Source organism: Monodelphis domestica, chromosome 6 (assembly GCF_027887165.1).
Source record: "Monodelphis domestica isolate mMonDom1 chromosome 6, mMonDom1.pri, whole genome shotgun sequence".
Lineage (NCBI taxonomy): Eukaryota > Metazoa > Chordata > Mammalia > Didelphimorphia > Didelphidae > Monodelphis > Monodelphis domestica.
Genome location: NC_077232.1, coordinates 53862841 through 53887949, shown reverse-complemented (window position 1 = coordinate 53887949; position 25109 = coordinate 53862841). Strand labels below are relative to the sequence as shown.

At 36.0% G+C, this 25109-nt stretch overlaps 1 protein-coding gene across 1 annotated transcript in view; it reads left to right on the top strand.

The window, feature by feature from the left end:
- The window catches only part of SLC17A6 (solute carrier family 17 member 6), a 70275-nt gene that overhangs the window by 33639 nt on the left and 11527 nt on the right, over nt 1-25109 (top strand). The window contains exons 4-8 of the mRNA XM_003341467.4: nt 10379-10493; nt 12741-12828; nt 12920-13006; nt 19911-20053; nt 23946-24095. Of these exons, the coding sequence (XP_003341515.1) occupies nt 10379-10493; nt 12741-12828; nt 12920-13006; nt 19911-20053; nt 23946-24095 (583 nt within the window). The remainder of the gene's footprint in view (nt 1-10378; nt 10494-12740; nt 12829-12919; nt 13007-19910; nt 20054-23945; nt 24096-25109) is intronic.

Sequence of the window (25109 nt, the reverse complement as noted above, 5' to 3'; positions counted from 1 at the left end):
TGGGATTTGCAAAATCCATATCCCCTCTGTTCTACTGTTGGCCAGCTAGTCAAATTGCTCTCAGATCTAGTTTTCTCCAAAAATTTCCTTTGTTCATGGGGGCTGAAAAATTCTGATAGCAGAAATTCGACATCTTCGAAGTCTGGATCAAAGATCCTGAATGCTGTCTTCAGTTCCTTTTGGGACTTAAAAGGATTGTCCACAAATTTTGGGAAATGGCACTTTATGGACTCAAGTTCCTGTGTGAAGAATGGTCTATGGGCTTTTGAGTGAATCACACCAGCATTAGTAGTTAGCTTGGTGACTGCCTTCAAAGGACAGATTTTCTCAGAGTCATTAGCAGCCTGGTTTTCATTTTCATTGTCACCTTCATTTTCCTGAAGTGCATTCTCTGTTTGCCCATTGTCCTTGCCCATAACTAGATCTAGTCCTTTTTCCTTGATCAGTTGTTCAAACAGCCTTAATCATCTTGTCTAAGTTGTTGTCAATGGCCATAACCTTCTCTGCCTTAAGGGGAACCATGAATCTGAAAACTTTCTTCACTTGAGATTGTCTGCAACACAGCCATAAAGATTACATATACTTGTGCCAAGACTTGCCAGAGAACTAGTTCATATTGGAATGACAATTGTAACATAGACCTTGTAATGTTGCCTACATATTCCAGAGTATCCACTACCATATGATTTATCCTATTGTATACAATGTGGTAAACCCAAAAGCAGGCAATTACTGCCATAATCACAATCCCCAAAACCACTTGCCTGAACAAAGTTACTTTCTTTCTTTCCTGCCTTAAAAGGATGGGGTTCGAGTCAAACTAGAGGTGCCACTTGAAATAGAAAAAGTTAATTTGTAGAAACTATTTCTTATTGAAATAGAAAAGGTGATCTGTATGACACTATTACTTGTTGCTGCAGTGACTGGATGCTCTGGCTTGAGACTAGAGAGAGAGCTGCTGATAGGGGACACTTGCTACAGATATCGAGTTACTGCCACAGGGATGCTGCCACAGGGGATTGTTCTAAATAGATACTGGGGAATGTGCTGGGGTTTGCCTACTGATCCCTACTGATGACTAGTAGATCAATATGTTTCCTAACCTCCTCCTCCCTATTCCTCCCTCACTCCCTCCCTTAACTGCTCACTTCTGGAAGCCTTTTGGCTTCCTCCCTCCCCCTTGAGTAAACTATAAAATACTCTAATTTCCTTTCTCAGATAAGGGGTTCATTGTGATAACAGGATGGGAAACTGAGGTAAGAGGGATGAGGGTTTCCCTAAACTATAAGGAGAATTTAGGAGGGCTGTGGAAATAGTGAGAGACAGAGAGATGGATGGAGGACAACTGTTTAAAGTCTTCTTTCTTCTTCACAAAGCCACCAAAAAAGTCTCTCCTTCAGTTTGGCTTTCCTCCAATTCTTGGTCAGTCAAATCTCAGAGAGAGAGAGCAGAGGTTTCTCCCTTGGTCAGAGAGCCCCCAAAACCAAACCAACCCTACAAGGGTCCTTCACCCATCAATTCCCAGAGAGAGACAGAGTCCAAGTTTCCCAGTTTCTCCTGGCCAGCTCAACTGCTTCTCCTCCTGGGAACATTCCGTTTGGAACCTTCTTGATTGAGACAGGTCTGGTCCCCAGCCTTGGTTCTTGCATCTTGGCTTAAAAGTCCTCTCTCTCTCTCTCCATGCCTCTACCACACTAGAACATAGTAAATGTATAATAAATACTTGTTCATTGATTGATTTTTCCCTTTTCATTCCTTTTACAACTATTTACCTTTTTGCCAAACATCTATTCTTCCACTTCTATTCTTTTTCCACTCTTTTGCACTGGGCAGAACTCTGACGATGATGAATCTTCCTCCATCCATATCTTATGTGGCCCTGATTTACCTTTCCAGAATTATATTTCACTACTGCACCCCCTCCATATATTTTACACATTCATGTAAAATTGGAATTTAACATTTCCTGTGTATAAATATGCCATTCTTTTCTGCCTCTTGCCTTTCTTTTCTTTCCAATTAGAATACTGTATCTCATTGAAATCATATGAATCCTTCAGGATTCATATTGAAAGCCCTCTCTTCTAATTCCTTTCTTGAAAACTTTAGCAAGAAAGATCTTTTAACTGATTAAGAAAATTTTTCCATGGTTACATGATTCATGTTCTTTCCCTCCCCTCCTTCTACCCTACTCCCATAGCCAACATGCAATTCCACTGGGTTTTACATGTGTTATTGATCAAGACCCATTTCCATATTATTGATATTTGCACTAGGGTGATTGTTTAGCATTTACATCCCCAATCATATCCCCATCTACCTATGTGATCAAGCAGTTGCTTTTCTTCTATGTTTCTACTCCCACAGTTCTTCCTCTGGATGTGAATAGCGTTCTTTCTTACAGGTCTCTCAGAATTGTCCTGGGTCATTGCATTGCTGCTAGTAGAAAAGTCTGTTATTTTTGATTGTGCCACATAAGGTTCTCTTGGTTCTGCTCCTTTCACTCTGCAACAATTCCTGGAGATCGTTCCAGTTTAGATGGAATTCCTCCAGTTCATTGTTACTTTGAGCACAATAGTATTCCATCACCAACAGATACCACAATTTGTTTAGTGTGACAGAGACTGGAACTAGAGAAAAATGCCAGGCTGAAGAGTATGTGAAATTGATCCCCAATCAAAGGGCATCCCCTCATTTTCCAATTGTTGATACCACAAAAAGCATGAAATGCCCCTATATATGAACTATGGGAAAAAAAATTTTAATGGACTAGTGAAGGGAAGGAGAAAAGCCATTGTATTGCTAGTCAATAGACTAGAGAGCTGGTCCAGGTTTTGTCATGTGTGTTGCTGGAGTCTGGACAAATTATTTTGCCTTTGTAGGCTTCAATTTTCACATTTGTAAAATGAGGAGATTAGACCACAGGGGTGCCTTCAAACTAAAATTGCATATGTGCCTTAAGTTTGTAGCACCTACTATTGATATTTATTTGAATGATTTCCTCGAAGTATATGTGTCATTCACTGCTCTCAAGAATCGCCTTCATGCACTGCAGTAGACCAAACAATTATCTTCGTGTGGACTGACTTCTGTTTATGAGACTTTCCAAATTTAGTAACCTTGGTCCTTGGAGGATAGGTGCCACCTGGCATGTACTAAAAAAACATTTACTTGGTAGAACTTGCCAGGGATTTATTTCTACTGGCATTCTTGTGCCAAGGTTATCTGTGTGATTAAAATCAAAATCTATGTTTTCTTCACATTGATCATCAATTATTTCCCCCTTGAATCAATGAATGGAGCACTAGATATGGAATCAGGAATACCCGAGTTCAAATTCTGCTTCAAACACTTAATAACTGTATGATCTTCAGCAAATCATGTAACCTCTCTTTGCCTCAATTTCTTCACTTGTAAAATGAGAATATTAATAGCACTTACCTTACAAGGTTTTCATGAGGATGAAATGAGATAATAGTGGTAAAGCACCTAAGAGAGTGCCTGGAACACAGTCAGCACTGTATAAATGTTAGCTATTATTATTATTCCTTAAAAAGACTCATGTTTTGTTTCAATAGCTATAGTTATTGGTTTGAAGTCTAAGCATTCACTAAGATACCTGGAGTTTTAATCCATATATTTTGTACTAGAAATGTATTAAAGTACAAGTTATGGAAAACTTATTTGTATACTTTTGAAAAGGTTCCAAGTTGTTTCCCCCTACATCTGAAAACTGAACCCCCTTTGCATTTCTGTCCACCAAACACTGTGCACCATCCCTCTAAGACAAATGCCTTGACCTTACCACAGAAAACACTGCATGATTTTCATGGCACTGAAAACATTTGCATTTATGTAAAAATCCTATTTAAACATTTCTTGTCACACACACAAACACACACACTGCTATCACGTCCTACCTTATCTACCACTTCTTATTGTTTGTGAATATTTTAAGAAAGGAATGCCTTCTTTGTTGTTGGTCAGTCCTTTTTAGTTGTGTCCAACTCTGTGTTTAAGGTTTACTTGGCAAAGTTATTGGAGTGGTTGCTATTTTTTTCTCCAGTTCATTTTACAGATGAGGAAATGGAGGCAACCCGGGTTAAGTGACTTGCCCAGGATCACACAGCTAATAAATATCTGAGGTCAGGTTTGAATCTAGCACTCATAGCTTCCCATGTCTTCTGCAACAGCCCAGACAAGTGGGCATTCTTTTTCTTCTTCAGTTATTTCAGGAATATCTGACTCTTTGTGACTCCATTTGGAATTTTCTTGACAAAGATACTAGAGTGATTTTCATTTTCTCAGGTTCTGCTTTAAGATTTCAAGTGAAGTGAAACTCAACAAACCGAAGAGGCAGACCATTTCTCTTTGGAATACCTCAAACTGTTTGGTTTTTTTCTTTCTTACACTGTGCTTCTCCACTGCTTCCATTTGTTTATCCTTACTTCCACTCTCTGGGCTAAGTGGAACAATGCTAAGTTCTCTTCTTTATTCTCTTTACTACTTGAAGGCAATCATGACCACCCTACTGTCTTCTCTTATCCAAACATTCTTAGTTCCTTCAATAGGTTTTCATATGGCTTTTCCCAAGTTTCCTCTCTAGTTTCTGATTATTCTTGTGTGGATATGAGATAATTTGCCAATGATCTTGTTAAATGTTTTATCCAGAACTGAGTGTAATATTCTAGGTCAGGTTGACCAAATTAAAATTTTTTGGAACTATTTCCTCTCTTATTCTGGATACTGTGCTTCTCTTAATAAAGACTAAAATAGCAACTGCTCTTTTGGCTGCAAACAAAACTGTTGATTCATATTGAGTTTGCAGTTCACTAAGACTATCACTTTTTTACATTTTCTCTAGGCACACAACCTACATCTTGTACTTGTGGAATTGACATAAAGCCATAAATATATGCGTGTATATACCAATTCTTATTAAATTTCATCTGACTATATTTGTTATATTCTATATAAAAAGATCTTGATTCTGATAAAAGATCTTGGGATATCTTCTCCATTGGCATGAATTGACACACCTTTTTTTCTGTATGATTCTTATCCACCTTCTGCTATTTTTTTGCTTCATAATTAATAATCTGCTCATAATGTTGAAAACCTTCATTTGGGTCTTTTTAAATTTCATAGAAATCAGTGTAATTCTTGAGCTATTTCTTTTTTATTTTTCAATAGCATCACAAGATTGGCCCACTTCCATTTTCTAGTCATAGTTTTTCTCATAATAATGTTCCTTAGACCAATTCTTTGGTGTAGACAGGTCATGATTATAAATGTATTGTAGATTACTAGTAACTTCTGTGAACCTCTTTATGACATTAGGATCATCCAAAAACTTTGCTTTGTTGAAGATTCCACGGTTCTGAGACTTACAATAAAATTTTAGAACAATCATTTGAATATTTCTCTTTCAGATATAATAAAATGCATATGCAACTTTCTAAATGCTATCTCGAATATTCTCTTATTCAATTTACACCTAATTGTCCACCCACAATGCCTTTATCACCTATATGACTTGATGAATTAGTTCAGTGGGCTTATCTTCCAAACTATAGTCTGAAAAATATTTATTTTTCATCATTTTAGTTTTACATGTATGAATTATTAAGCCATTATATTTGAGTAATCATGACTCTCATAGAGGAAGTGTCATGATATGTTGATGAAAATTAAGACAATATAATCTACAAACCAGGACAACTGAAAGATTTTTCATCATGTTTAGGTGGTCCTCTTTTCATTAGGTCCAAAGAATAGCATTTTTCTTGACAGTCATGAGCTCCTTTGTTGGGACTCCATTTTTTTTGTCTTGTGCTTTGCTTGATGTCAATAATTATGGGGTCATTAAAAGGAGTATATTTTGCAGGTAAATTTACCAAGGAACCTTGTATAATCTTAACTTGAGTATGTTTGTTTGAAGATAGCCTTTAACTTTGCGTTTTGCCCTACTAAGTAAAATGTGCTTTGTTATCAGTCAATAGTAAACATATGGTTTTGTGAAAACATTTTATTCCTTTCTTTCATTTATATAGATATGGTCTGCTAATGAAAACGATTTACTAAAGTATGGCCTTTTTCTATATTTTCATCAAGAATAACATTGATGTACCTATAGATTATTCTCATTATGATTTTATAAATGATGTTAATTAAACTAGGCATATGTATTCATAGCTTTTATAGTGATTAAGTGATTTGTGATAGTTGATATAATTCATAATCCAACCTCCCTGCACCCCATTTTTGTTACCTTCCATTCCTTGAAATATCCTTCAATACACCTCTGGCATAGATTTCTTCAGTTTGTACTTAGACTGGATCAGCTTCTTTTTTCCACTCTCTTTTTAAAGTAATTTCTATTTTTTGTTTGTTTGATACATCATGGACTGGTGGGTTGTCAATAATGACTATCAACAATGATGGAAACAGATCGTTATTGAAACATTGACAATTTTTTTTCTTTTTATATGCATGTGTGGTCCATTTGGCAATTACAGTTGTGAAAACTTTTTAGGGCAATGTGACCTATGTGGTTCTTACATCAATATTTATGAGGACTTTTAGGAAATAATGATAAATATTTCCCCATAAAACAATGAAAACTTTACTCCATAGTTTTTTAATAAATGACTTTATGTTATAATATAGCATTTACTTTTGCATCTATGTCTATCATTTGGAAAGAAGATCACATATTTCTTGATACTTTTGTCTTCTTTGTTGTTGGATAGCTTCATATTTGTTGAGCTTTTTAGAGAAAATGGTGACAAAGTCAATATCTGTTTTTTCCATTTTTCCATTTCACATTTTTGTCATTGATGATGAATTATTTGAAAAGGCTGGGCTAAAGTTGTTGAAAGTTTTGGTAGTATCTTTTCATCTTAACCATTTGTCTAATTTTTTACTGATTTTGGTTTTAGTTTTAACTAGTTCATAGTACAACTGAACACAGAATTTGAACTTCCACATCAATAATCAATAATTTTCTTTCTTTTAAGATATCCTAATTTTATTTTCTTGGATGATATTACTAAGTACTCTTCATGGCCAACATTTTTGTATTTTTGTTTCTAAAATCAGATTTACCAGTCTAATAAACTATAACCAAATCTAGTCAAAATTAGAAATGTTCTTAGCAATTACAACTTTCTAAATCCTCATGAGATATCCTTTTAATATGTTCTATGATATAAAGAATCAAAATTAAGCTCACTAATAGTTTTAGCAATCTCCACACTTCACAGGACAATGTCTGTGTCAAGTTCTTTGGTTCATCTCTCATTCATCTTAATTCTTGAAAGCTTCCTCATATTGACCAATTAACCACACCTATCACTTCTTTTTATAATCTGGAATTTAGTTTGTCAGCACTTAGACTCACTGAGGACATCTTAGTGCTCTTTGAACATGTCTTGATGACAATTGGATTTCAAAACCCTTCTAATAATTTTTGTTCTTTTCTCCCCACTCTAAGATCATTCTTCTTGGGAGAGAAAACAGAAAGAAAATAAGTTCTTAGTAATTCTTTCTTCTCTCCATCATCCATTATCACTACCTACCCCATTCATGTCAAACAAGATTAACTTCTTTCCTTGGTCTTCTGAATGACCTGAATATGGGCTAATATTAGGTTGAACTAAATTGGATGTAAATTATACTTCTCAAGGGAAAACTTGGTCCTTGTAGTTAATGAATATTCTAAAAATCATTAGCAAAGTAAAATTTATACAGTGCCTTGACTTGCCTTTGTCATAAAAATGTCTCCTATATAAATATATCTTTATAAGTATTTAGAAGATTAGAATGAATCTGTGAAAAATAATTATAACAAAGCTAACAGACTACTCATGATGGACTGGCTCTAGGGGTGAAATTATAGTTGTTGGCTACTCTGTATATTCTCCTTTCATTGTTCATCCCAAAATTCTCCTACAGAAAAAAAAAATCCCACATAAATCTAGAAATATATTGTTCACTCCTCAATAATTCCTCACTCCCAGGGAAATAGCTTTTTTTCTGGGGATACTTTGCTCAATCCCTTGCCCCCAACTTCCCATAGTCCTTGAAGGAAATAATCCTTTCATTATTTTGTACAACCTGGAGGCTCCAATGAGATCTGAAGTTAGAGTTTTATCTTTGGGGCATGAAGCACTATTTGTTTTTATAAAGCCATGAGTTAAATTCAGCTTTTATTATATAATAAAAGAGATCCACATTCAGATTTCTTTGAGAAAGGCTATGGGAATTACATTTATTTTTAAAAAGCAAGAAATGGCCTACATACAACCAGAATTTGGCAGGAGTTAGACTAATTGGGCAAAACATGTCCTATTCTTAGCTAGTAAATCCAAAGAAAATAGTGTCAGTGCTAGTAGAGATCTTAGAAATAATTTATTCCAGGTTCCTTATTTAATAGATAGATAAACTTAAAGTAGGTAAAGATCATGACTTGTATAAGGTCATTGGTGAAATCAGAATTAGACTTCAGTTTCCTGATCCATAGTTTTGAAATCTAAGAATAAAGCATAGACTGAATCCAGACCCTGAATATTTTTTCAGGGAAAGAGTAAAATGGTCATGTAGAGTGAATATTCTCTTCATTGGAGGGAGTCTACAAAAATAGATTACACTTGGGAGTTGAAGGAGAGACAGAGACAGAGACAGAGAAAAGATAGATTGTAGTTTGAATTAATTAAATAAAAGCATTTGGCATAGGTAAGGCAATATAATGAAATAGAAAAAGTCTTTTCCCTTATCCAACAATTTCTAAGACTAATCCTTAAACTTTGGGAGCTAGTCAATGATATTTAATCCAATGCTCAATAAATAATTACATGTTAATGTGCCCATCTATACAAATTAAGGCTATGACCACATGCTCTATCATGAATGGAAGGCCCCAAGATGGGTCTGATCAAACTTGTACTAAGCACAAAGCCTGCAATTGGAAGCCATATGTCTCTGAGCATCTTGATCAGAATGATTTACTCAAATTATTAAATTAAAAGAATGGCTTTTCTGATCAATTTGAACTTCACTACAACCTGCTTTAAAATATGGGCTATTTTTTTTCTTCTTTCAAGTGGATTAAGGGTTTTAACTACATTATTCTGTCAATATCTTCTAAAACTGTTTACTAGATGGTGTTTATTTACACAGTTAAATTAAAAACACAAAACACTGAACAGTAATGCTGGCATAAGAGAAACCTCATTTTAAAAAAATGATAATTTCAAGTTGTTCTTTGTAGTTCCAAAAATCTTTAACTTCATAATTGTATCTGATTCTCCCCATGATCCAGTGAGATAGACAGGGCAGGTATAAATATCCATGTGGCTTATGGGCCAGTAGCTGAATGTAGCTGGCAGATCATGGATTTGAACTTAGGTCCCTTTGCTTTTGGTACTGTTCTTGCTGCCTTTACAAAGATATTTCAATGGAGGGTTTCTTTCAACATAACAAATTTTCTTGGCACATTGAAAATAAGATTCTATCTTTCCCCAAATGTACTAATAGTGCTATTTATTTATTGATAAAACCTTTACCTTCTGTCTTAGAACTGATAAGTATTGGTTCCAAGGCAGAAAAGTGATAAGAAGCAGGAAACTGGAGTTAATTCAGGTACTCAGAGTCACACAGCTAGGAAGTATCTGGGGTCAGATTTGAACCTAGGACCTCCCTCTCTTCAGTCCTGACTCTCTATTCACTTAGCCACCTAAGTGGCCCTAGAGTGCCTTTTATATACATGTACCATTGAATTCTTCCTGAATAGCATCATTATATATGCATATATTCTAATATTATATTTATGCACATAGATTTACAAACATACATATGACTATATATTATTTAAATGAAATTTGTCAAATATGAATATACTTCTTTTCAGTATTATATATGAATAATAAAATGTATTTAAAGAAATATGGCTTATTTCTCTATTTGAATTTGCTAATCATTCATAATGGGGACAAGAGGATGGCAGGTGGACAGCTCTTATACTCCACTGATATCCTTGAGATGGAAGGTGAGGAAGTCATCTACTATGTTGAGTGGTCTTCCTGTGGCAAATTTAGGGGAGTATATGGGCATGAGTCATACAGGATGGGTAGAGATAGATGAGTTACAATCTGCTTTGTTGAAGGGAATAATAAAGTTAATGGGATCCCAGAACCACTGGAATGTTTGAAGATGGAATCATCATTCAGTAAAGTATAAAACATTTTCAGTTTTTAAAATCTGTATTAAAGATAAATTCCCAACAGGTGTTTAATTTATTCCAAAAATGTGAATTTTTTTAGCACTTACGAGTTCTTTAAGTAATGTTAAACCTTCCACTCTCCTTTTTCTTTTGCAGGGTTTTTGGAGCTGCCATACTCCTCACCTCCACCCTCAATATGCTAATCCCATCGGCAGCTAGAGTGCACTATGGCTGTGTTATATTTGTTAGAATCTTACAGGGGCTTGTTGAGGTATGGAATTGTAGAACAACAAAAAGATTATCTTTTCTGACTGGTAAATGGAGACTTGATATAAGACTAAGTCTACACAGTGCCAAACCTACTAGTTGAAATTCAATTTAGCTCCATTAAACAATGGTTTTATTTTGTGCCAAGTGTCAAGAGTCCCCAGAGGTAGAGAAAAGAATTTGATGAGTCAGGATACTGACTTTTAAGGAATTCTGAGTCTTACTAGAAGGTAGGGTATGTATACTGGCCTCTCAGTCATGAATCACTGAATTTCAAAGATGGAAGGCATCTGCGTGGCATTTGGTCCAATCTACACCAGAAAATAATGCCCCCATAACTTTCCTGACAAGTGACCATCTAACCTCTTCTCAAAGATAATGAAGGACAGCTCATTACTTCTGGAGCCAGCCCTTCCCAGTTTAGGATGTATCTAATTGTCAAAAAAGGTTTTCTTCTTCCTTATATCAAGACTAAATGTTTTTCTTTGCAATTACCATTCTTGGTTCCACGTTCTGTTTTCTGGGGGCAAGAAGACCTGAATTCACATCATACCTCTCTCACTAGCTCTGTGACCATAAGAAAGCCTGTTAATTTCCTTTAACCTAATAGTCCTCTGTAAAATGGGCATTGTGATGTCTATCTTACATTATAGTGATGAGGTTCATAATACAAAAATGTATATGTATAAATGGCACTTTATAAACTCCCCCAAAAGGGCTGTGTCAGCATATCACTTATTTTACATGGGAAATAATTAGAAACATATAATAACAAACTCTGTTTAGAGTTTCATTATAGGTAGTGATGTGATATAATGGTTGGACCCAAGCTTAAAGCCAGGAAGCCCAGTGTTCAGATTCTGATGCATACTGACTCTGTTATCCTAAGCAGGTCATTTGACTTCTTGGTTCTTTAGTCAACTGTCTAAAACTTTACAGTTACAGAATAGTTGCAGTTATAGAAGCAGTTTCATCACCTAGCAATTCTCACCAGTGAAATCATAGATATAGTGCCTTGTTTTATTACAGGTATTTCTTACTCCCATGTTACAGATGAAGAAAGTAAGGTCAGGGGAGATTAAAAGACTTGTGTTGTCATATAGCTAAATCAGAAGTGAGATTTGAACCGGTGCTTTCCTGAGGCCAAACTAAGCATCCTTTCTACTACATTATACTACCTTTCTAGAGCCTAGGGAAAGTTCATTACTGATTTGATATATCAGGGAAGGCTTAATGGAGAGAGTAATAAAGATGACCCATATTGGAACAATGGCAGTGGGTAGAAAAAAGGAGGAATTTACAAGGCTTGGTAGCTGATTGGCTTTGCCATAGGAAAGTGTGAAAGGCGAAAGATAACATTGAGGCTACGAATGCAAGATATTCTACATGATAGTAAATCATGGGTGTGATTTTCAAAAAACTGCTTCAAAAAATTGATGAGTTGCTTTGGCATTCTGCAGATACAATTTTGTTGAAATGGGACAATAAAATATTTCAAATGGGGAGATTGATGGAGAAAACAATGAGCCAATGATGATTTTTTCCTAGATAAAAGAATTTTTTTTTGCCTTTGGTATTTCATATCTTGTTCTCTTTATTCAAACCAGTGTTCCATTAACCAGAATTCCACTGTTTAGAAATAGAAAGAATAACTTAATAGCAATTTTGAGTTTAGACAATGTCGTTTTTATTTAATGTTAATTTATGAGGGACAGGAAAGTTTTAAATCATTGAAAAAAAGGCCTTGTCCCTCTGGTTAGTGGATAAAGTAAAAAATAATGGACAAAGGGAAATGTTTTGCTAAGACAAAACTCAGTAATTACTTTGCTCCATAAACATGGCCTTTAAGAAGCAGGAATCAGCAGTGGCCCTTGGCTGTCACTTTCATTTTAGAACCAATTATCTGCATAGAGATGATCTTCCAAAATTTTGTAGAGAAATGCCTGTAGGGGCAGAAGAACTGTGGGACTGGATGAAAGTCTTAGCTTCCTTTCTCTAAGCTGGAGCTACATTAAATTTGAAGTGATGGGAAAACCTTGGAGAGGGAAGGTGGGTGTAATTGTTGCCTAAAAATAGGCTTCCTCCCTCTTGAGAACCTAAGTGTCTGAGAGGACAGGGAAGACAAAGAGCGACATTTAATTGTGTTGTGGAACAACTTGGGACTAGTTTGTAGGTAAAACACAAGAAAGTCAAGAGGGTCTGCTTTTCAGTTTCTAAGTATTTGGTGACTTCTCCTCCATCCCCTTCACAGGGAGTCACTTATCCTGCCTGCCATGGGATATGGAGCAAATGGGCCCCTCCTTTAGAAAGGAGCAGACTAGCAACCACTTCCTTCTGTGGTAAGTAGCTCACTCCTCTTTTCCATGGAATATGGGTTTAAGTAAAAAAAAATGTCTATTCATTTCTTATCTACTTCTCCATTTTTTGTAGGTTCCTATGCAGGAGCTGTGATTGCGATGCCTTTAGCCGGGATTCTTGTGCAATATACTGGATGGTCTTCAGTGTTTTATGTCTATGGTATGTAAACCTTTTTCATTTAAGGCAAGCCTACTCTATTCTCAAAGAAGTGTCAGAGGATCAAGTCATTATTAGTCACAGGGTTAATGGAAATAAGTAGAAATTGAAGAAAAAGTAACAAAAGTATTTTAAATGAAAAATAGCATTTGGTGATGATGAATTTTGACAAAGTACTATTTCTTTCACTAAATCCTCCTCTGTGGCCATTGTAGAACAGTTGATTTTGGATTCTCAAAAACTATGACTATTACTTCCCAGCTGTGTGACCCTGGGCAAGTCACTTGACCCCCATTGCCTAGCCCTTACCATTCTTCTGCCTTGGAGCCAACACACAGTATTGACTCCAAGATGGAAGGTAAGGGTTTAAAAAACAAACAAACAAGCAAAAAAAAAACAACTATGACTATTTATGATGATACTCTTCTGATTGAGAGTTGGAAGGATCCCTAGAGGGTATCTAGGACAATATTCTTAGTTTAACAAATGGTCCAGAGAGGTCTTGACTTGACCCAGCTCTTAAATAATTCAGGTCATCATTATCTGACTCCAAAAAATTGGCTCTTTCCACTATATCAAGCTGTCCCTTCTCGTCTTGCCTCTCAAAACGTCTTGCTCTGTCAGGTAATACTGAACTGGAAATGCTGTAAAGTGTCATCCCAGAGATGTACTCTGAGATTGTCAACTAAGGACCAGACTAGTTAAATAACATTTGGCTGGCCATCCAGTAATACATTATTTTATTTTTGGCCATAGTAACTCACAAAATTATTTTGTTAATGAACAGAGGGTTTGCAATCTGCTAGCGAAGAGAATACCCATATGGCTGAAATCACAGATCTTTTGAACAATGCAAGTCATGTTGTATTTACATCTGTCATGTCTCTCTCACCATAATATTTTGAGATTAAGGAAAAATGTTTTTCACCCTTATTTCTTCCTGTATCATTCATTTCTTCTTGGAAATAACTATTAAGCTGACAAATAGGCTTCTTGAGCAAAATATTCTTTGTTCTTCATCTGTGCCTCTATGGGCGTGTGTGTGTGTGTGTGTGTGTGTGTGTGTGTGTATTCAAAAGAGGGCAATAAGAAGAAGACTTAACCTGTGATTTCACTTGGCTCAGGGCAATCTCCTAAGGAAACGTCTTTTACCAATATATATTGGTGCTAGTTCTAGGATTTATAACCTTAGAAAGTGGCCTGACATGCTGAGTTGTTAAATGATTGGACTGGGGGACTCAGCCAGCATGGGTCACTTGGGATAGGGTTTGAACCCAGGTCTTCCTGACTCAGATCTACTCTTTATTTTGTCATACTGCTTTTTGCTAGAGATAATGAAAGGCTGGATTAAAAGAACAGTATATTTTATTTTTAAAGATTTATTGGTATTCTCTGTTTCTACATTACAAAAAGTATCAACAAAACTTTAAAATATATACATACTATCTTTTAATTTAGCTTTTCATCCTGATGTTAACCTTAAAATTGTTATCCTGTATTTCTGAAAATCAAAAGAGCCAGTGTGCCCAGCAGATGTGCTTATTTTCTTCAATTGTGAGAATACAGACACCCATATGGGTTTTTTTTTTTTTGATAGACTCAAGACTTAGTGACAAGAAGGTTACAGGGTTTTATAGTGTTTCAAGAAAGAGGGGAGGAGGTCTCTGGGATTGGGTAACAAAGAAGAAACTTCTGTCCAGAAATAGGAGATGTTCATCAACCACTTGAAGGGTAAACCAAGATGTAACTTTGGCAACATGGAAGGAGATGGGCTTCCTATTACTGCCTCACTGTTATCTGCAGGGACTGGTCACTGGGCTGAACTTTTCTTGTATAGCAACATTTGCAGGGTTACTTCCAGGCCACACATCACTTTTTATCAGATGAATCCTGAAGTTTCCAGGATAATTCTACACATCACAAAGCCGTTAGGAATTTGTTAACCCTTGATACTAGCAAGAAGTAGAGTTTTCATGCACTTACCTGACTATATTTCACCCTTCATCCTCATTACTGTGATCTTCTAATCTCCTTTGGGTAATAGATACAAGGTTCCTAATATCCCAGGACACTGGATAGCCACATAGAAATACCAGTAGTAAACTCAGGTTATATGAATCTAGTTTTTCTTACTAGACTTGAAAGAAAAGGGAATCATATAATCATAAATGCAGAGCTGGGAAGGCTCTTTAGAGAATATCTAGTCTAACACCATTTTACAGATAGGGAAACTGAGGTCCATGGAGGTTAAGCACTTATCCAAGATCACACAGATGGTTAATTATGTGGATTCAAATTCTCATGCCGAGATGTCAACATAGCATTCTCCATTCAATTGTACTGTCTCCTTAGTTACAAGTCTTATTTTTTCAAAGCCAAAATATACTCTTTTCTCCTCTCTAAGTGACAGCTTTAAAATAATCAGACAAATTGATAAAGGAAAGAAGAAATTGACAGAGAATTAGTTTTCAATTGGCACTGATTGAACTTTGCCTCCTTTCCTTAATAAATTAAGGTGAAAATTGGAAAATGAATAAAAGGTGACAAGGATCAGGTCCCAGAAGTTCATATAATTTCTCCCATTTTATTACTGCTTTATGATGAAAATACCAGAAAATGGTGGAAATTGTGAATAATTTATAGGATATCTATTTAGCTATGTCTTTGTATTACTTGAGGAGTAAGAAGATTCATGATCTCATTAGATCAATGACTCAATTGTTCATTTACTTAGAGAACAGGAGAAATGAATTCAATTTAGAAATTGATTATCAGAAGACTGCACTAGTCACTGGAAAAGACAAAGTTTAGATAGCACCTATTCCTTGCCCTCAGAAAGCTTTTAGTTTGATAGAAAGGAAAGTAGATAAAAATAATTCATACTAAGAGATGAGTATGTTAGAGAGAGGCATCCAGGTGGCATATTGGATAGATCCCTGGTCCTAGAATCAGGAAGACCCGAGTTCAAATCCAACCTTAGACACTTACTAGCTATGTGACTCTGGACAAATCACTTCACTGTCTTTGCCTCAGTTTCCTCATCCATTAAAAAATGAGCTGGGGAAGGAAATGGCAAACTAATCCAATATCTTTGCAAAAAATACAAAACAAAACATCTGAAGCCAAATGGAGTCATGAAGAATCAGACAGGACTGAATTGTCTGAACACCAAAGAGAGATTCAAAACCAAATGATTGGTGCTCTTCATTGAGAAAAAAAGACCAGGAAGACTTAAAGGGTTGAGAAAGAGCTTCAGTTGGGTAGAGAAAGGAGATCTTTAGAGGCCTAAGGAAAGGTATAAGAAAAGACTGGGCTTATTGATTTAAACTGTAAAAGAACTTAGAGATAATAAAATCTAATCCTTTCATTTTACAAATGAGGCTATTGTGGTCCAGAGAGATTAAGTAATTGGCCCAAATTCACACAGCCTTTAAGTGGCAGAGATAAGGTCTTCTAATTCTAAATTCCATGGATCTGAAATCTTTTTATCATGCTACATCTCATAGGCAAAGACTTGGGAAAGTACAAGTTCTGATTAGGGAATAGAAAATGATCCATTTGGATCAGAGTGTAGACAATGTTGACATACAAAATATGAGATAAGGTGGAGAAAGGTAAGATGGAAATAGATAGGAAAGGTCCTCAGCCATAAGTTAACTTACTATAGAGGCTTTTTTTTATGTACCATCCATGACAATTGACACTATATTAAAGTTAGATCATATGCAATGAGTACCACTGTCATATCCTGTATCGACACAGAACAAACTTTACATGTTTTTGAAAATAAAATATTTTGAAATATATTTAATGAATTTACCCAGACAGAAAGCAGGAACTGAATGTTCATAGCTGACAGGGGAAATGCAAATTTCAGGCACTCCAAATTGGATTTTTGAAAATATGAATATATATAAATATAATAAAATATAAAACCCCCTCTTCTGTGGGACAAATAGATCAGGAGAGTAATAGTAATATTCTGTAATTGATTGGAACAGAACAAAGATGCAAGCCAGTCTAGGTGTTGTAGGAAAGGAATTTAGCCGGGCAAGCTAGCAGCATGGGATGCTGCAAAACCAAGATTCCACAGAGCTGGCTGGGTCAGCATTCTTTTTTTTTTTTTTTAATATATTTTATTTGATCATTTCCAAGCATTATTCGTTAAAGACATAGATCATTTTCTTTTCCTCCCCCCCCCACCCCCCATAGCCGACGCATAAGTCCACTGGGCATTACATGTTTTCTTGATTTGAACCCATTGCTTTGTTGATAGTATTTGCATTAGAGTGTTCATTTAGAGTCTCTCCTCTGTCATGTCCCCTCAACCTCTGTATTCAGGCAGTTGCTTTTTCTCGGTGTTTCCACTCCCATAGTTTATCCTTTGCTTATGAATGGTGTTTTTTTCTCCTGGGTCCCTGCAAGTTGTTCAGGGACATTACACCACCACCAATGGAGAAGTCCATTACGTTCGATGATACCACAGTGTGTTTGTCTCTGTGTACAATGTTCTTCTGGTTCTGCTCCTCTCGCTCTGCATCACTTCCTGGAGGTTGTTCCAGTCTCCATGGAACTTCTCCACTTTATTATTCCTTTTAGCACAATAGTACTCCATCACCAACATATACCACAGTTTGTTCAGCCATTCCTCAATTGATGGGCATCCCCTCATTTTCCAGTTTTGGGCCACCACAAAGAGCGCAGCTATGAATATTTTTGTACAAGTCTTTGTGTCCATTATCTCTTTGGGGTACAGCTGGGTCAGCATTCTAAGGGAGTTGGGGTACTGGCAGTTGGCTCATTCTCTCTCTGGGAAGCAGACAGAGAGGCTGTGTGGAAGTGTCTCCAGGAAAGAAACCAACTTTGGAGCTGCCTGGGAATTGGATAATCTTTTAAGGAGAGGTTGAGTGAGTGTTCCTTTTCACACTGGTAGACAGTGTGACTGGGTATGAAGTCCTCCCTTCCTGAACCTTGTGAGGACTCATCTTGATACTGCAGTTTGACCCAACCAATGACTCTGGAGTTGTGAAAATCTGGGCCCTGTGGACTTTACTAACCTTTTATCTTTTGTTATCCCCTTTATTTAGTTAGGTTAAGGTTATTTGGGAAGGCTAAGATTTTAATATCTGGGTGGGTTAGGAATAAGTCACTCCCTGATTCCCCTTCCAAATCCTTTGTCCTTTTAGTTAATTAGCCTGTTTTATATATTTTGTTAGTGATCCCTTCTGTTAAACTTCCTTACAAACCTCACTATAACTGTGTTAAGGAGAATCAGTGGAGACTAAGAATGGGGCAGGAAAGATTAGGAACATTCACCTTGTTCCTCAAGGAAGTAAGCTACCAAGAGAATGGAGTGAGAGGGGAATTAAAATGTCTAGCAATTGCAAAACTGGAATACATCAGTCAACTTTCTATTATTAATGACTATGAATACAAATATTGCAGAGAGAGCATTTTCAATGGTGAGATTGCTAAAAAGGAAAAGATGAAAAAGGAATCACAGGGCTCATAGGGAGAGAGTTTATAGCCATTCATTTATGGAATGCCTTGGCAATACACTAAGTAATAATATCATGTACTGGAAATAACACAAGGGTTATTTACATGAAATATAGAATGTCACTACATTAATTACTGTGCCTCACTTCTGTGATTCAAGCACTTAGAACAAGAGAAGATGCTGAATTTTGTTTTAATAGATGGTGCCTCTCTTGACACAATTTGGCTGACTGATCTTGGGCAAGCCATTTAATTTGTTTCTCTCAGTCAATTTTCTAACTCTATCATTTGCAGAGAGCATAAATGGTGGGATTTTCCACATCAAGATTTCTATAGACATTGATGAAATTAGAAGTCCAGGGTCCCCCAAATCACTGCCAACACACACACACACACACACAGTTTGTAAGAACTGATGTAGAAGCTTTAGGGAAATAGGAATTAACAGTTACCCTACCCTGAATACTCCTCCCCCCCCCCACTATACACAGATGAATGTTTTTTTTTTTTTTTAAACCCTTACCTTCCATCTTAGAATCAATACCGTGTACTGGCACTCAGGCAGAAGAGTGGTAATGATTGGCAATGAGGGTAAAGTGACTTGCCCAGGGTCAAAAAGCGAGGAAGTGTCTGAGGCCAGATTTGAACCCAGGACCTCCTGTCTCTGGGCCTGATTCTCAATCCCCTGAGCCACCTAACCAAATGTTTTTTTTTTTTAACTTTCTAAGATTGGTTGAGGGAACCCATGCCAATGAAATATTAAAGCCTACTTTTTTGTTCTACCAATAGTCATATAGAGATGACATAGATTATGTCTGTGCAATAATTTGGTTTGACTGAATTTAACGGATTTTTAAATTTTTAAAAAGATTTAATTCAGGTCATAAAAATGTCCATTCATTTATCTAATGTCAAGCAACCAGGTTAATTTCATTTTTCACTTTCCATGGAATTGTCTTGGTTTGTAGTTGGACTGTGCCTTGCTGTGATGCTTTCTTAAAATCCCCGGGTGAAATGACTGAGCTTCCCTTGTATGACTCTAGTGACTACAAGTCTTTGTGCTGCCTTAACCAGTTCATGAGTTCTTGGCATGACTGAAGGCTACTAATACAAGCTCTACTTTCTCACCTTGTGGAATGTGTGTATTGGTGAGAGCAATTACAGTGCCATTCTCCTCTTTGCTGAAGGGTGATGAGATTGCTATACTGATGTAAGCCAGAGCTGCAGTGTAAAATGAATTCTTACCTAAAACAGCCAGTCTTCCTGATTCACAGAGCCTTCAACATGCTAATGAAACAAGAGAAAAATGCCAATTCGACAGGAAAATTGGAAACGTCTATATGTATGTTGCCTATTTTTAAACTCTCTCCTTTAACATCCTGTCCTCTGTCTTCTTTCTTTTCAACAGGGAGCTTTGGAATGGTCTGGTATATGTTCTGGCTTTTGGTGTCTTATGAGAGCCCAGCTAAACACCCGACCATTACAGATGAAGAACGAAGGTACATAGAAGAAAGCATTGGAGAGAGTGCCAATCTTTTAGGGGCGATGGAAGTAAGGACTTTATTACAGTGTATATGCCTGCTCTTTTTTTCCCCCAAACTCTTTTTCAGACTGATATTCAAGAAAATGAATTTTTTAGAGTTCTAATACTATCGTTAAAAAGCCCAATTCCTTTTCATTCATCTGTTGCTTTTTTTTCCTAGTTATCTTTGCTTAGCAACTCTCTATCAAACTTTAATTATGATCATAGATAGAAAATGGTTTAAAAACACAGCAGCTGGGGGCATGTGGGTAGCTCAGTGGATTGAGAGCCAGGCCTAGAGACAGGAGGTCCTAGGTTCAAATCTGACCTTAGACACTCCCCAGCTATGTGACCCTGGGCAAGTCACTTAACCCCCATTGCCTAGCCCTTACCACTCTTCTGCCTTGGAACCAATACACAGTATTGATTCCAAAGCAGAAGGTAAAGGTTTTAAAAGAAACAAAAAAACCCCACAGCAGCTATATAGTGTCAATAATTGGTTCATCTAGGGGTGATGAGGGGAGCCACTAATTGATAGACTTGGTATGATGGTATTACACATATATATTGGTTCTTGCTTAGTGACAAAAGAGTCTTGTCAGGAAAACATGGGGAAAGCCCTATTGATCTTTAATGATTAGAGGTGCCCCGAAGTTGACTGGAGCCTGAGAGTCATGTGGATGATGGACTCTTATTCAGAGGAGCTAATCACTTCATCCTGTTTGAGGGACTCTTTTCTAAAACTTTTTCCCTTCTCTACTCTTAAAGGCCACAGAGTGGCAGGCTACTCCTAACAAGAACCCAAACTCCTGACTCTCATTTGACAGTCATCTTGGGGGTATAGACCTATCATTTGGGGTTCATAAGTTCCCTATATCATCTCAGCAAAGCAAACGTGCCTCAATAAAGAGAAAAACATGAGTCTAGCTCTACAGGAGGTGCCCCAGTCCAAGTCAGGAGTTTGCCTAAAAATTGCCCCTATGCCAACTATTTGACTGAATGTAACTGTACTGGTTACTTTCAAACCATAGAAGATTCCCTATTTAAAAATTCCTATTTAATAGTTACTTTTGTATTCAAAATACACAAAGAATAATGGCTGTTTATGAAGCTATAAAGTCTGTTAACTGTAGTCTGCCTTAAAAATGTATGCACCAATTTTAGCAAGTGATAAACTTCCTGTTTTATAATATCATCAGAGGATTAGCTATTTTAGTTGTCAAATATTACAGTTATAGCTCTAATCATTGTAGATTAACTTCTGTTCCAAAGTGCCAGTGATGAAGCATGGTATCCAAACATTAACTGACAGGTGATAGTTTTGAGATATAGAATAAAAGAGAGAGAGAGAGAGAGAGAGAGAGAGAGAGAGAGAGAGAGAGAGAGAGAAAGAGAACAAGTCAATGTGGGGATTTGTTTTCCAGCAGTGTTGTTATGTGTTGCATTTTTCTTTCTTTTTTCCCAATTGGGTTCAGGAAGGTGGGAAGGAAAGAGAAGAATAAATCTATACTAATTAAAAAATTAAATTAAAATTATAGTTGTATGATTACTACCTGTACTCATATATGCTACACATTTAGGGTTAATTTCTGAAGCATGAAAATGTAGTAATTTACATTAGTCTCCAATACCACCCTGAACATAATTCAATTTTTAATATTAAAAATCAGACTATATAATCTCAAAGAGCTCCCTTAGTCCTAAAATTCTATTATTCTAATCCATTTTTGATTCATCAAAATGCACTTAAGGATACTAGAAGATCATCACTATGAATATCAAATAGTCTTCTGTAGATGTAGATGACTCAGTCAATGTTATACTGTCCTCTTCAAAGTCTCTGGACACCCCCAGTACCAATGTCCCAAGATAGCAATGTTTCAAACGAGCTATCCATCAGTTTTCCCTAATTTTTGCCACATGACTAGCTTGCCTTATTTTCTGATAATATATGTTTGATAACATTCTTTTAATATTTCATTAGAAGTTCTGGACTCAATTAAAAACATTAAAGTGCTAGTCACAGTGATCTTTAAAAAAAGGAGACAAAAATTCTAGATCTTGTATAGTGATTGAGCTGGAATGATTCAGATTTAGCCATTCATGCTAACTGAATATTAAAGTTTTGATGGATGCCTATTCCCATGACAATTCACCAAAGTAGAAGCTTCCCATATTCTTTATACTTCCCATTCTGTAGCATCCTAATTATTTGGAACCTTTCTGATGTCCCGTTGGTATGGGACACAAAAGGAGGTATTCATTTTGCACATTTTATCCCCACGGTGAACAAGACTCTTGCTTCAATCTTTTATACTTCATAATATTTTGAAATTGTCTTTGCAAAGAAATGGACCCATCTTCATCAAGATAAGAAAGAAATCATTGTGTATATAATTATGTTTAATTATGAGTGAGACTTCTTTGGGGAAATGCAGTTCCATGTCTGCAACCACTATCCTATTCATATTAGCATACTATTTATTTCCCCAACCCACCCAAATAAAAATAAAGCACTCTAACCCAAGCACCCTTAACATTCCACTTCTACTTTCCTCTTTTGTAGCTTTCTCTACTTTTAAGCTAGGAGTATGGAGCAGGAAGGGACTTGGGAGATTATCTGGGACACTCAACCTTCTTATTTTATAGATGAGGAAACTGATGTCCATTGACATGAAGTGTTGTACTCAACATTATATAACTAGTTAATTTAAGAATCTGAAATGGAACACTGGTCTCCTGACTCATAGGCTTGAGCTTTCCCCATTACACTGTGAAACCCCTAACAACCCCAAAGAGAAGAGGAATAATGGAGATTGTAGATTTTATATTTAGATTCAGGAGACTCCATTATGCCAAAGTGTCAAGATGCTCTTTTATGTTATTTTATAAATCTGGACATTCAAACTCTAACTTGGCTATGAAAACTTGGCAATGATTCCAAAAGGTGGAGAACTAAAATTAAATGTTATTTATGTGCCTACTGCATAAAGAGATAAAGATAGGCCACAATGGTATGAGGTCTATGATGGACAGAAATAATTTTCTTGGTCATTAGATTAAATGATCTGCTGAATGCCTATCTGTTCAGTTAATTTTATGACACAGTTTTAAAAGCTAAAGTTGACAGTAGAAATAACATTTGAATGAGCTACATAAGTGCGATGGATTCAGGTCAAACCAGATCTTGAGAGCTGATTGTTAAATTTTCAGGGTGAGCATACACCTCAAAAATTTGCTAAGGCTAAAAATCAGGGCTTGATTTGTGATTTTAATGCTTGTCTAGATTTAGGAAAGTATTGATTATGAAAATTAAATTTTAAAATGTGCTTTGCATGTATTTTTTTTCCTAGAGAGATTGTTGTTAAATATTCACCAGCATTCCTCAGCTTTTATGCACTAAACTGTAATAGTGCCATGTATCATGGAATGGACCTAAAGTCAGAAGGGAGGAATTTAAACCTGGTTCTGATACTTATTAGTTGTTTGAATAGGGTCAAACCACTTTGCATTTTAGAATCTCAGTTTCTTTATCTAAAAATTGGGGGAGGGGTAGCAATATTTGGGTTGCCTATCTACCTTATAATAGTGCTAAAGGAAAGGATTTTGTGAGCCTTCTTTTTTTATAAATTAGCTATTATTGCTAATTGAAAATTTTCCTTTGGACATAAGGTATGAGATTATATATGCATATCTTGTTTATAAAATTGCACCACCTTAATGCACAATTTAGTCTGACATTTGTATGCTATTTATATTAATATATTTATACTATTATGATGACCATTCATGCTGCTAAGGATTATATTCAATATTGCAATGATTTTTTTTTGTTTTTCTTCTTTGTATACCCTGAGGACTGCTTAATGAAAGCATTTTGTTTAATTAATAAATATGACTTTCTTTTTTGTGGTGTTTCAGAAATTCAAGACTCCATGGAGAAAATTTTTTACATCTATGCCAGTCTATGCAATTATTGTTGCGAACTTCTGCAGAAGCTGGACCTTTTACCTGTTGCTTATTAGTCAGCCAGCTTACTTTGAGGAGGTCTTTGGATTTGAGATCAGCAAGGTATGTAAATAGGTCTTTTTTTATTTGCATGATTTTTGGCAGGTTTCAAAGTTGTTTTTTTTTTAATTTTATTTGTATGAAAAACAACTCCCAGCTCTTTCTCAAGATATAGTTCTATATGAACCTTGTGAAGTAACAAAGGTGGCATCATCTTGAAACCCCTTTATCATTCTTATTGTCCTTTTCTGTATTCTCTTCAAATGAAATTTCAGGTCTGCTAATTTATTTTCTTTTCCATCTGGAGCAAATACCCAAACCCTGTTAAATAAGTAGGTTTCAGGAACCTTGAAATATTCTACAATATATGATAGATTAAGATGGATAAAGTGGGATAAATAGGACAGGATAGGGCAGGAGATGAGAGGAGAAGGAAAGAAAGAAAAAGAGAAGAGTAGAGAGGAGAGGAGAGGAGAGGAGGGGAGGGAAGAGGAAAGGAAGGGAAGAAAGGAGAGGAAAAGATTTCTTTTTTAGTGACCTAGTATATTTACATACATAGCACAGAATGATGGATAGAAGTCTGACAGTATAAGATGATATGAGTTCTAGTCTTGACCTTGATACATACTATCTATGTGATCATAATTAAGTTACTTTTAACTCTCAGTATTTCAACAAATCCTGTAAGTCTTATAAGTTACAGATTAGTTGCCATTCTGTTTGGAAGAGAAAACTTTCAAATCAGAAGTTCCCCACATTGATGATAAAGGAGGTCTGAGCCACACACACCTTCAACAAATTTATGCTATATAGAAAGATAAAATTTAGAAATTTTATTAAAAGGAAAAAAAAACCTTTCTAACTTAATGCATTTGGTTGTATGTCTGTGCTTTGATAAATGACTATACAAAGCATTTATGAGGATAATAATAACCAATATTTATACAGTACTTACTTTGTGTCAGGTATTGTGATAAGTGCTTTATAATTTTTATCTCCTTTGTCCCCATCTTGGTCTTCATGTCCTTACCCATTCACATCATAGCTTCCTAGTATCTGTACTAAGACTGTCCCTAA